General features: G+C 41.3%; 1 protein-coding gene across 1 annotated transcript in view; it reads left to right on the forward strand.

The window, feature by feature from the left end:
* The first annotated feature begins 10,706 nt into the window (after positions 1-10,706).
* Positions 10,707-13,469, forward strand: part of RFXAP (regulatory factor X associated protein) — a 36,368-nt gene continuing 33,605 nt past the window's right edge. The window contains exon 1 of the mRNA XM_061994329.1: positions 10,707-10,712. Coding sequence (XP_061850313.1) covers positions 10,707-10,712 — 6 coding nt within the window. The remainder of the gene's footprint in view (positions 10,713-13,469) is intronic.

The raw sequence follows: 13,469 nt of genomic DNA on the forward strand, positions 1-13,469 counted from the left end.
TTGAGGTGCACAATAATCTAGGAAGGAGTATGGCCAGGACAGCTGACTCAAACTAGTGGAGGAGCAGATCCATACCATATGACGTCATACTCAGTATATAAACTGAGGGAAGTCGGCAGGGAGAGGCAGATTGCTGCTTGGGCATTGGTCTCTGGGTGGTGAGCAGTTGCACTGGATATCACTTGTTGGGTTTTGGTTTGGGTTTATTTTTCCCTTTTTTTTAATATATTTTCCTTTTCATTACAATTATTACTATGCATTTTGGTTGTTGCTATTATTATGTTTTAATTCATTTTAGTTATTAAGCTATTCTCTCAACACACAAGTTTTACTTTTTTCCCTCTTCTCCTCTCCATTCCACTAGGGAGGGAGCTCAAAGGGTAGCTGTGTGGTTCTTAGTTGTTGGCTGGGGTTAAACCATGACACGATGCTTCAAAGTGGTTGTCATGGTTCAGACCTAGCTGATAATGAAGCACCACGCTGTCTCTTGCTCACTTCTCCCATACATCCCCACCTTCCTTAGGATGACAGACACTCCAGTGAGATGGGAGTAGTAAAAGATAACCAAGGATCTTGTAGATTGAGACAAGGGCTCACAGACCCTGCAACTGCAGAAACCGCAATCATGGTGAAGAATCCAAGCCAGAGATATTCACCAAGGACTGTGTCCCGTGTGAGGGACCCTGTATCGGCAGAAGCCGCAGCTGCTGGGAACAACCCACACCAGAGAAGTTTGTTAAGGACTGTGTTCCGGGGGAGGAACCCCGTGTTGGAGCAGCGGAAGAATGCCAGGAGTCATCCTCATCTGAGAAGACAGAAGCGGCAAAGCCCATCTGTGAGAGACTGACCACATCCCCCACTCCCTGCCCCCCTGAGCCGTTGAGGGGGGAGGAGGTAGAGATATCGGGAGCAGTGAGCTGGGCGCGGGAAGAAAGGAGGGATGGGGGAGGGAGATCTTAAAGTGCTGGTTGTAATTTTCTCATCATCCTACTCCTTTTTTTTGCTTTCATTCCGTTCTGTTTCTTGTAGAATAAACTTTCCTACTTTCCTCTCTGAGTACTGGAGTCTGTTTTATCCAGAACTGTAATTGGCAGCGAGCCCTCCCTGCCCTTGTCTCAATCCACAACAATCTTGCTTATCTTTTTACTCCCATTTCACTGGGTCCTCCGCCATCCTAACGAGAGTGGGGGTGAATGGGGGCACCGAGCAAGAGACTGTCGTGGTGCTTCTGTGCTAGCTGGGCCAAACCACAACATAAGTGCTGAGTGGATACGCTACAGACAGAGTGGTTGGAAAGCTGCCCAGAGGAAAAGGACTTGGAGATTTTGGTTGACAGATGCCTGAATATGAGCCAGCAGTGTGCCCAGGTGGCCAAGGCCAATGGCACCCCAGCTTGTATTCGAAACAGTGTGATCAACAGAACCAGGGAAGTGATTGCCTCCTTGTACTTGGTGCTGGTGAGGTTGTACCTTGAATATTGTGTTTATTTTTGGGCCCCTCACTAGAAGAGAGGCAATGAGGTGCTGGAGTGTGTCCAGAGATGGACAACGAAGCTGGTGAAGAGTCTGAAGTACAAGTCTTATGAGGAGCAGCTGAAAGAATTGGGATTGTTTGGCCTGGTGAAGAGGAGGCTAATGGGAGAAACGATCACTCTCTACAGTTACTCAAAAAGAGGTTGTAGTGAGGTAGGAGACAGTCTCTCCTCCCAAGTAATGAATGAAAGGACAAGAGGAAATGGCACTAGGGGAGGTTTAACTTGGAGATTAGGAAAAACTTCTTCAGTAAGAAAGTTGTTAGACACTGGCACAGGCTGGCTGCCCAGGGAGGTGGTGGAGTCACCATCCCTGGAGATATTTAAAAGCCATGTAGATGAGGTGCTGAGGGACATGCTTTAGTGATGTGCTTGCCAGTGTGAGGTTAGTGGTTGGACATGATATTAAAGTTCTTTTCCAACTGAAATAATTCTATGATTTTAGATGTTCTGTCACCATTCACTGGGATTAGTTAATTTCTTCAATTCTGTGCTAATCATTATTAGCTAGATTTCCAGGGTGTCTGCTACTCAGCCCTGAGTATATACAGGGACCTTTTTCTATACACAAGCACTATGAATGAGGTATGATTAAACTTGAGATTCTCAGAAACTGGCAAATTACTTCTCAGACTAGGAGTAGTGTGGATAGAAAATCCTTTCCTTCCTTGTCCTAAGTGTTGAACAACCTGTGCTAGCATGCAGGGGAGCAATTGCTTTCTCACACAATTCACACCTATGAGCTCAGATGTGGAGAGAGAAGAAGGACTTGCCAAACAAATACAACTCAGCACTTTTTGCCCACGGCAGAGGCCCTGACTTTCTCTAACAAATGCCCCATAGTCATTAATGTCAGCACATGGGTGCTTGCATAGCACAGAAAGGCTTCAGGGAGTGAATTTGCCTAATTCTAGCAAGACCATAGTAAGTCCAAACGTGCTGTCTCAATGTTTAGGCCTTATAACTTACCTGTACAATTTTTCACAAGAATCTCAAAAGGATTATCCAAAAATTCATGACTTGGCACATGAAGGCAGAAATAAACAACAACAATCTTAGTGGAAAGGGGACTTGGGAAAAAGGAATATATCTTTTTCTGCTTATTTTTTTTCACCTGAAACTCTGAGAAAGAATCATCTCAGTTGGACTCCTATCAAGGAACTCTCAGCATAAAGAAATATAATGTCAATACCGCAGTAAGTGTAAACAGGATTTTGCAATTAAAAACATTATTACTTACTTTAACAATAATTGGGTGCTACATAACATGAACCTTCACAGAAGTTTTGCAAAAAATCCTGATACAGTACAGTATGATCAAATGATTAACAGCTTGTAGTTAAAGTATTAGCATATGCTTACCATAAACTAACACTTGAGAAAGCAATAATCATGGTTCCTTCAGAACACTAGACTTTTTGAGGCTTTGCCACTGGACACAGCTGTTAATACAAGAGCTAAACAGTTTCAGTGATTTCTATGAAACATCTGTATCCATAATCTGGAAGTAAAACTCTGAGTAATTTCTTTCTCTCAGCTAAAATCCAGTGAAGGAATTGTTAAGTAATCACTTCAAAAGCAATTTCCTTTTGTACAGGATGTCCATGAATTTTAATAGGTCATAAGTATACAGCAGCAAGGATTTTGTTTCATGGCATGATTTTCCTTCTCTGAAATGAAATAATTGCCAAATGGTCTTTAATGCACATTAATACATTTGATGACTTAAATGGATTCCTAGAAGGGAGGCTTTGTGGGACGGCATCAAGTCAGAGAGAAATCTTTCTTTCTTTTAAAACAGTACTGGAGTTAGTCTATAATATGCATTCTGAAACCATTATTTTCTAAGTTATTTCAGTTTTCTCTCATGGCTTGCATTTTCATAAAACCCTCTGTACCACTGCATCCTGGTTTTCTGGATTCTGCAGGGTTGAATTACAATATTTTAACTACTATATCATCCTTATTATTTAAAGATTCTTTTGCTCCCTTGAAAAGTCCAGTGGTAAAGTTGGATTAAAGACATTAAAGAAACACTTCCAGTGAAGGGGTTTTTGGACTTGTCAAGGCTACGTTTTCACAAAACTATGGACCAAAAGAAGTCTCCCAGTGATGGTTTTCCTAACATATGTACGGAACACAGATTTGTCTGACATTCTGCAAATGTTTGTTGACAACACCAAATGAGTTCATTTCACTTTCATTCTCACTTCTATATATTTGTGTGCTTGTGCTTATGTCACTAAACTCCTCCATCCTCCCAATCGCTTCTGTTGTTCTTCTCTGAATGTGTCAATCACTTCTGCGAAGTTGCTCAGCATCCCACACAGTGTTACAGTTCCTGTCATCCCACAGGCATGGAGAGCATTTGCTGGATTCCTGCTTCACAAGGAGATGCCTCTGCATAAACAGCCCCAAATTTGCTATATAATGTGACAACCTCACATTTAATAGGTTTTTTGCTCCTCATCACACTAAACGTTGTTACACGATTGCCCTGGTTTCATGTGCCTACTGGGAATCTCTGCCTCAGTTGAGCTTTCCTACATGTTGTGTCTTACCTTTTTCCAGTTGGAACTTTATTTTGTTTTGTTCTTCCCACATTTTTTCATGAATCATTGTTATTTATTTACCTGTGGTACTGTAAGGCCACAAAAGATATTGCCTGGGGCCCTCTCTGTGTTACACTCAATATTTGGTCTGTTTCAAATTAAGCAGAACTGGAGGAATAAGTGCAGTTGTCAGTGGTGTAAACCATGGATATACGAGGTACAGAGAAACCATTACCCCTATCCTCTAGAGAATCTGCATGTGTCTGAAATCAGTCAACCTGGATGGGGAGTTGTGCATGGTGGCCAGAAAACTGAACCCTGGTCGACTCCAGTAACCTCAAAGTCACCTTTTCCCTTAGCATCGTTTCCTTAGTTCTTCACTTCCACTGTGCTCACCTTGTCCCAATTCAGCTCACCCTTGGATTTTCTTTTAATATCTTGTTTACTCCTTCATCTGGATCATTAAATAAGATATTAAATAAGCCTGCATGTAACACCAGTCTCATCGGTAAGCCACAAAGCACCAACTTGATACATTAATGTTCAGCATTACCCATTGTTTACAATTCAGGGAGTTTTCATCCCAATCAAAGTTATTATCAAAACAATTATGAGAGTAATACTTCATAAGTGACTCTACCTAGTGTATTACTAAAATATAATTATACTTGTGTTTATTGTCAGACCTATCACAGAATCACAAAATTGTAGGGGTTGGAAGAGACCTTTAGAGATCATCTAGTCCAACACTCCTGTAAAAGCAGGTCCACCTTGATCAGGTCACACAGGAACATGTCCAGCAGGTTTTGAAGACCTCGAGAGAAGGAGTCTCCACAACCTCCCTGCACAGTCTGTGCCAATGTCATGTTACATCTGTAGAAGATCTGCTGCTGTTACATCCTCTGCTTTTCTTCTCCCTCATTTGCCTGTTTGGGGCAGAGCCAAGAACTAGAAGCAACAGGAGAGCTTGGGTTGTGTGTTCATGGAGTCATGACATACTGTGGAAGAGATACAGCTGGGAGAGTTACAGATTGCTGCATTAGAGGGAGAAATTCTACAGTACTCTGCAGCTCTTGCTTTCTTTTCACAGATCTCTGGGTTTTTTCTCCCTTAGCATTTTGCCTATTGCATGATAAGGGATGGGAGCTTATCCTCATTCAAATGTAACTACCAGGACAATCCCTCTCTTCCAGAGAAACCCAACTACATTAGATTGTTCTCTTCTTGTTCTCATATATCTCAGAGCATGAGCTGCCTTGCTAGGGAGTTTACTGCGCCTCGAGGACAACATCATCAACCGACAATCCCCATAAGAGACCTCCTCTTCAAACAGGATACATAGAGTGACAGCATTTGCTTCATTGCTCTTCATCCACTTGTTTCTGGTTCAAACCTTAAATAACTGTTGGAAGTCTCTTGCAAAATGTGAAGCCAGTCTTTGGCTGGGAAGCATATCTAGCTCTGGGAACTTCACTAAAGCTACCTGGGACTGAAGGCTTCTCCCAGGCATCAACTAACCTGTCTCAGGCTCTGCAGGAACTAGCAACGTGGCTGCTCCTAATTAAATTCTTAATTTTCTGCATAAATACTGCAGTCCCCACAGGAGCTGAATCCACTGACTTTTTTATGTTTCTATTTTCTGGGAGACCATGTCTGGTTTAGCAATTAACAGGTCTTTTATTAGATCTCCTTTACTTCCTAAATGCTCTTCTTTTTCTTTCTCATTACCAATATAATCTTTTCAGAGCCAGATAAAAGTCTTCTTGTGTTCCCTCACTGATTTCTAGATGTTTTCCTTTCTAGTAGCCTTTTTTCAGGCAGGAAGTGGCCTGCATTAAAATGTGTTGTATTTTTTTAATTATTTATCCTTTGGTTGCTTTCATTTCTACCATCTTTCCTGCTTGTACCTTTTCCTTAAAAGCCTTAGCTGATTATCTCTTTTTGTTTTGTTCTGTTGCTGTATATTTTCTTTAATCTCAGTTCTTCTATACATCTCCTTAGTCTAGACCTGAAGATAAGGACAGTGAGGAAGAAGTACAATAGAAAACATTCCTGAGAAATCAGCCTTAATCATGATATTAAACACTTCATAAAGGGAGCTGAGCCTTCTGGTATGGATTGCTTAGCAGTGCTATAGCTAATGCTACTCCAGGCCACTGAAAGCACTTAGCTTCCCAGCTAGCAGCATGCAACTTCAGAGCATGGCTGTATCACAGCATAATACACACCTCGACTTTTATTCAGAAGGAATATTTTCTGAAGTTGCTATTAAGTGTCTGAAAAAGTGTGAAAATCACAGAGGGCTTTGTTTTCTGCAGAAGCACAGACTTAACTAACCACATCACTTCCAAGGTCTCACATTTGCTACAGTAAATTCTGTCCTACCTAAGTTGGCAGTGAAAATAAATACTTTAAGGTGTTTTGTCATCTCAGAGGCATTTTCCTCACTGCAAGATGCCATGCCCTGTGAGGTAGCTGAGTGCAGCAGCATCGTTTTACTTTGATTTAAATACAAAGATTTTGATGGAAGACTACCTAAACTAGGGAATGTCTCCCTGAAAGAAAAGTTAATATGGCATTGGATACTGCCTTTCAAGCCTGACTGCATTATTCAAAGGGAGGAAAAAATTCTTTAGTTTTATTTTACAGGACTCAGCATTGTGTTTTCAAGCATGTGGCTTGCAACTTCTAATCTCAGTCTTTCTTAAAAGAAATGGATAATACTTAACTGAAGCAAGTTCTATGAAATAGCAATAAAAGCAAGTCTTCTTCAAAGGATTTTTTAAATATTTCACAATCCAGCTTGGATCTCAGTTTGGATCTCAGGCATGAATATGTTTACATAAATGGAAAAGAAACGCAGAAATGTCATTGAACTTAGAGAAGCGTTGGGTACACTGCATGAACTGAAAGCCTTTGCCAAAGCATAATTTCTGCAGTCTCCATTTCCCTGCTCATCCATTTCAGAAAGCAAAAATTTTCATGATGTCAAAAATCCCTCCTGCTTCAATCAGACTCTGCAGCCATCACTGCTCATCTGCTGAGTTACCATGTTAGCTTTCAGGAGTCAGTCAGACTTGCTGCGAGATGTACTAGACCAGGATACCTTTGCAATGTGTTTCAATGGACATATCAAGACCCAACAAACAGGGATCAAACACTTCTGTTTACAAAACAGCTGAAAACATATTTGTAGACAAAATTTGAAGTTGTTTGGTTTTTTTTTAAACCTCATTCACTCTACAGGTTCTTCACCAATGTCTGATGAAGCAAGTTTCATTCATTTCATACACACTGGAAATTAGCCACTAGATAGTTGAAAATATCAGGTCTTGTCAACAAAGCAGTGTTTTCCAGTGGAAAAATTCCTCTTGTGCTACCATGCATTGTCCAATAATGCAGCAGGGGAAAACTCTTCGGTTCTCATAATTTAAGCCAAACAAGGGTAGAGGCAGTTTACTGGTGAGTTAATGACACATAACCCGTCTGCAATATATTTGGCCTCAATATCAGTAATACAACAGATAAACCACATCTCATGCAGGCCAAGAAAGGTCCCTCCACAAGCTGCCACAGCTCCCCTGGGTGTAGGTCTCACTTGTTGCACCTCATACTGTTATGCCACCCACTGAGCAGAGGCTGTGTGGGGCACCTCACGGGGGAATTATGCTGTTTGATATAGGTGGAGGTTGCAATGCTGGCAGGGCAGCAAATTAATTGAAAGTATAATGAAGATTAGAATTAGTGTACATTTCAATTAAAATGGTCTATTTGAGAAGGATCAGCAAGGTGAAGAGAAATTCTGCTTTTCTGAATAAGTTCTTTGAGGAGTTGAACAAGAATATGGAAGGACGTGATCAATATCATTCTATCTACTTGGATTTCCAAAAGACTTTTGACAAAGCCCATTACCAAAGATCATTTGGGAAACTAAGCAGCCATGGAGCAAGCGGAACAGTGCTTTTACAGACTACTAAAGACATAGGAAAAAAAAATGAGGAGCAATGGTTCAGTTCTTAGACTGGATGGAGGTGTGTGGGATCTTCTTGCTATATGACGTAATTTGTGAAGGAGCTGGAGGAAGAGATTGGTAACATGCTGTTGTGATATTTCTGATGAAACTAAGGTTGTAAGGATGAAGTCAACAATGAGGAAACACAGACATTCTACAAGAGTGAGTGACTGGTAGGATATAATGACAGATGAAATTTGCTGTGGGTAAATAAAAAGGGATGTACTTCCAAAAGAATTCTATCCAAACTTGACATTTGAACTGATGGCTTCTCAGCTGCTCATTCCCATTCAGGAGTGAGCTCCTGGGATTATAATAGTCCTATGAAAACTACAGTCCCATCATAGTACTCAGCTGTGGTAAGGTAAACAAGGAAATCAGGAAAGAAGCAGTGGGCATCCTCAGGTTAGTATACAAATCCACAGTTTATCTGTACCACAAAAACTGTGTGCAGCTCTGCTCTCCTCATTGCCAAAAGGTTTCAGCAGAGGAGACAGAAAACAGTAGGAAATTCAAAGGTATGAAATGGCTTTTATACAAAGCAGGTAAGACTCTCCAGGCTTAAAATGAGAGAGCGTATAAAATTATCTGTTCATGGAGAGAATGGATGAGGATCAATAGTTAAATCTTTTTTTGCAATGCAGGATTGATGGAGCAGAAAATGAAGCTAGTAGGAGCCAGACAAAAGGCAAAGCAGAGAACTTGGTCTCCCACGCAAACGATAGTTGACAGAAAATGTGGATGCTAAAAGTTTCCAAGTTTAAATATTTCTGTTTCTAAATCAATATCAACAACATCTTGCTTGGAAGGCCTTTGACCTGAAAATAGTTAGCAATTGAGAGAGCATTAGAGGAAATTATGTCTAGTTTTCCTAATTTTATGTTCCTCTCTAGGTACCTACTTAGGGTACTGCTGGAGATAAGATGCTAGTCAACGGACTACTGGTGGGATACATTTCTTGTATCACTTTCTTTCATTTATCTTAGAATCATAGAATGGTAGGGTTGGAAGGGACCTTTAGAGATCGTCTATTCCAACCCCCCTTGTCCTGGTTTAGCAAGGAGCAGCTTTTGCTTGGTAACAGGGGGAGAGGGTTGCAGTGAAGACCCGGTAAAGAGTTTGTGGACTCTCCTCCTGGCTCCTGGCTTCAGAACCACCTCCTGCCCAGCTGGGCCAATCTGGCACCTCTGCCATCACTATTTAGGGGATGGGAATTTGAAGTGCTGGCAGGTGGTGTAAGAGCGATACAAGATGGAGGTGACCATGTGGACACTACAGCCAGAGAAGGAGCAAGGAAGGAGAAGCAATAGACCAGAGACCCCTCTGCAAGCCGTGGCGAGAACGCAAGCTGTGCCCCTGCAACCTATGGAGATCCATGGCAGGACCGAGAGTTACCAGCAGCATCATGTGAGTGAGCCTGGACGGGTGAGGGACTGTGTGGGGCGACGGCCATGGCCCAGGCCGTGCTGGAGAGCCTGCACGCTGCAGAGCAGCCCCACACGAGAGGCAGAGAGGAGCTGCAGCCTTTGGAATGGGTGCACGTCGGAGCAGCCCGTGCAGGGCTGCCATGCGTGTGAGTTACCCCACGGACTCGCAGGGAGGACTGGTGTGGAGTTCCCCCGTCCTGAGGAGGGACAAACAGCAGAAGCTATTGGGAATAGATTGACTGAAACCCCCACTCCCTGCCCCCCTAAACTGTTCAGGGGGAGAGGAGGTAAAAACACCAGGATCAGGGCTCTGAGCCCGGGAAGAGGGGAGGTGTGACAAGAAGGTGTTCTTAAAAAGGCCGGTCGGGCTCTTCATTGCTGTACTGCTCTGTGTTGTTTTATTTCGGTTATGTTTTGGGATTTTGGAGTTGTGTTTTAGTTGATGTTACATTAAATTATTTTCTGTTTTCTTTCCCAAGCTGAGTAGCCTGGTCTGTTTTGTCCTGAACCTTAAGTGGCAATTAAGATCTCCCTGCCCTTGAGCAATTCTCAGCCTCTTTGGTACTTGAGGCTAATCGTGGTCTTTTGTTCCCTGATGGGCCTAAACTAGGACATCCCTGCAGAAGCAGGTTCACCTAGATCAGGTCCCATAGGAACACGTCCAGGCAGGTCTTCAAGACCTCCAAGGAAGGAGACTCCACAACCCCTCTGGGCAGCCTGTGCCAGGGCTCCCTCACCTGAACAGTCAAATAGTTTTTTCTTATATTTAAGTGGAATTTTTTGTGTTCCAGCTTCATCCCATTACCCCTTGTCCTGTTGCTGGCTACAATAGAAAAAAGGGATGTCCCAACCTCCTGACACCCACCATTTAGATATTTGTAAATGTTAATAAGATCTCCCCTCAGTCTCCTCTTCTCCAAACTAAACAGCCCCAGTTTCCACAGCCTTTCCTCGTATGAAAGGTGTTCCAATGCCCTGATCATCTCTGTGGCCATGTACTGGACTCTCTCCAGAAGTTCTCTATCCCTCTTGAGCTGAGGAGCCCAGAACTGGACACAGGACTCAGATGAGGCCTGACCAGGGCAGTGTAGAGGGGGAGAAGAACCTCCCTTGACCTGCTGGCCACACTCTTCTTGATGCCACTCTTCTTATGTCCTAGGGAAGATTCAAACTCTGCAGGATGGATGACGGTAAGTAGGATTGTGGAATAGTGGGTGTGATAAACTAGCTAGAACAAGCGTGCTGAAAGGCATACAATTAATTCATATGTCTACCATTTAACATAAATGTCTACAAAGAATCCGAATGTGTCCTCCTACTTCTCCACCCCAAAGCATAGCACAGCACAGTTCTCTTTACTGGAAACATAAAATTAAAACAAGCTCATGTCTCTAAAACTAGCCAGAATTAAAAGTGTATTTGCATTCTTGGTACCATTTAAGCTCTGAATGAATCCTGACACACAAAAAAAAATGAAAGATAAGAAAAAAAGGACTGCTTTGCTGTATGTATTCTGCAGCATTAATTGTACAGTTGGTGTAAAAAAACAATAGGCAAGAGTAATTAAAAAATTTCTAGCACAAAGTGTAGTAATTACTTTCTGGGAATGCTACAAAACTGGCAGCATGGGGTTCCACATGTTTTAGTCTAAGGACTTCTCTCTACAAGGAGGTCATTTTACACAGAACTAGGATATGCTCAGCATTTCAAATTAGATACTCTTGTTTAATTAGTCAGATATATCTTCCTGCAGTTAAATCGTTGCTTCTTTGCAGCAGAAATTTTCTCCAAAGTAAATTTTCAGTATTCAGGGCAGATATCCCAGAAGTGTATGTTCTGCAGGTAGGCCTCTACACTTCACAGAATTCTCCCTGGGGCCTGTATTTGAACACACAGCAAAAAATTAGGGTGAAGCTACTCAAGTTCTGGGACTTTATGGAGAAGTACAAGGCATTCGTGACTTTAGGTGACAGAGATGATTTTCAATATTCACATTACACATCTTACTGAGCTTGATGCAATATTATGGGGAAAACAAGGATTACATAACAAAAATGTTAGTGTATGAAAATAATTACTTTCACAGTGTGAATTTTATGGAACTACCACTCTCAAATGTTCACGTTAATTGTAGCTTATGAAGTGCAATACAGGTGTATATTTCTACTTTCTGACTCCAGTAACATCACTCACCAGTATGGAAGTGTATCTGTGAAGGATATAAACAATGACTTGATTTACAGTTCCCAGCTGAACCTAAGGGTCAACTAGGCATCTAGCAGATAAGCAGCTCAAAACAAATGGGCTTTTGGGCTTGCACAGAGGCACAACTTTAGGTATATTGAGAAGAGTGTATGGAAAACAAAGCGTGCTACAGAGCACATGTGCCTTGTGCTTAAGGAGCTACTGAGGAGAAACAGGATTCAAAATGGATGTGAGCAGCAGTTATGTATGCACATATGTATGCTTCCCTGGTGAGCAAATCTTCACCTCTCTCAACTCTTGCTAGCCCACTGAATTTATCACAGAAATACTGTCCTGCCATTGCAATTTAGAGAAGTACTCTGCAGTTAAGGTGTAAGCGCAAAGAGATTGTGCTTTCTATACCGTATACACCTTCTACAGCTAACAGGCATTAAGTCAGCCAGTAATGGCTCTTTGTGATATGTCTGAAGAGCTTATGCCCAGTAAAATGTCACCTGAATTGATAATGTTTACTGTCACTGAGAAATTATTAAGTATGTGACTTCTTACAAGGCAGGAACTGACTGATAAATTACTGTACCATCACTTTTCGATATAACGCCAAACTTTCATATGTTACCATATTTCTTTAAGTTTAAATGGACCTGTAAACATAACAAGAAGGACTGAAATATATCTGTGGTTGAGTTAATGACACATTGAAAATTATAAGGTTATGTGAATTAATTAATAAAGAAATGAAACAAGAGAGTATCCTCACTGAAACAAGGCTCCCACACAATAAAATGTAACGTTAAACAACTGCAACTTACTTTTTGAGCATTGTTTGAAAATGAAAAGTCAAGTGAAAAGGCATTCTGGGGTCTGATTGTTATATCTTATTCAGAAAACATTCCATTTATCAATAAGAGATGTGCTTTGGCAGCCATGGAAATTTTGCCTGCCTCCTAAAACTTCTCTTCTTGTTATGTTTGCTTCAATGCCTATAGAAAGTCAAGCTGTGAATTCATTCAAGATCCATCAGCCTGAGATCTTCCAGCTGGAATTGTCTAAAATTTGCTTACAGCTCCTCAATATGTATAAAAGGTGCTTGCAGAACTGAAACACACACAAAAAGAGTGCTTCTGTTACAAAATAGGCAGATCTGACTGTATGTGCATGGGGAAGGGATCAATTGAGCATTTTAACATATCTGCTTTCCAGAGTATGACTGCACTATAATTGTTTTTGACAATACATCAGACTAATGTACTCTGATGTATTCTGCAAGATTAATGAAGCCATAGTAATGGCAGGTAGAGCAGCAGCACTTTGCTGTTCAATCCTCAGTGAGTGGTTAATTATAGAATTGGGGACTTTATAGCAAGAAGCTGTTCATTGTCCTGCTGGTGCAAAGAGTCTCCAGGGCTTTGTAAGAACTGATGAATTATATTTTTTTTTTAAAGGAAGAAAATAAAGTACTAAGGTTGCTATGTTAGAAAAGAAGTCAGCTATCTTATAGAAAGTGACAAATTATTATTTTCAAAGAATCAATATGTGTACACTTCCTAAACTGAATTGTTTGCTATGACCTGCTTCTTTAAATGCCAGCTATTTTGTTCTGTGTGATGGTAATCACAAAGGATGCAAGATCATTTTAGCTCCTTCATACAGCTTCAAGAGCATTTATTCTAGTTGTTTTTTTAATCCAAGAATGAGTTGTCTGCTGAGAAAAATCATCTTGTTCACTGTAGTCATTGTAA

This window comes from Colius striatus, chromosome 1 (genome assembly GCF_028858725.1).
Source record: "Colius striatus isolate bColStr4 chromosome 1, bColStr4.1.hap1, whole genome shotgun sequence".
Lineage (NCBI taxonomy): Eukaryota > Metazoa > Chordata > Aves > Coliiformes > Coliidae > Colius > Colius striatus.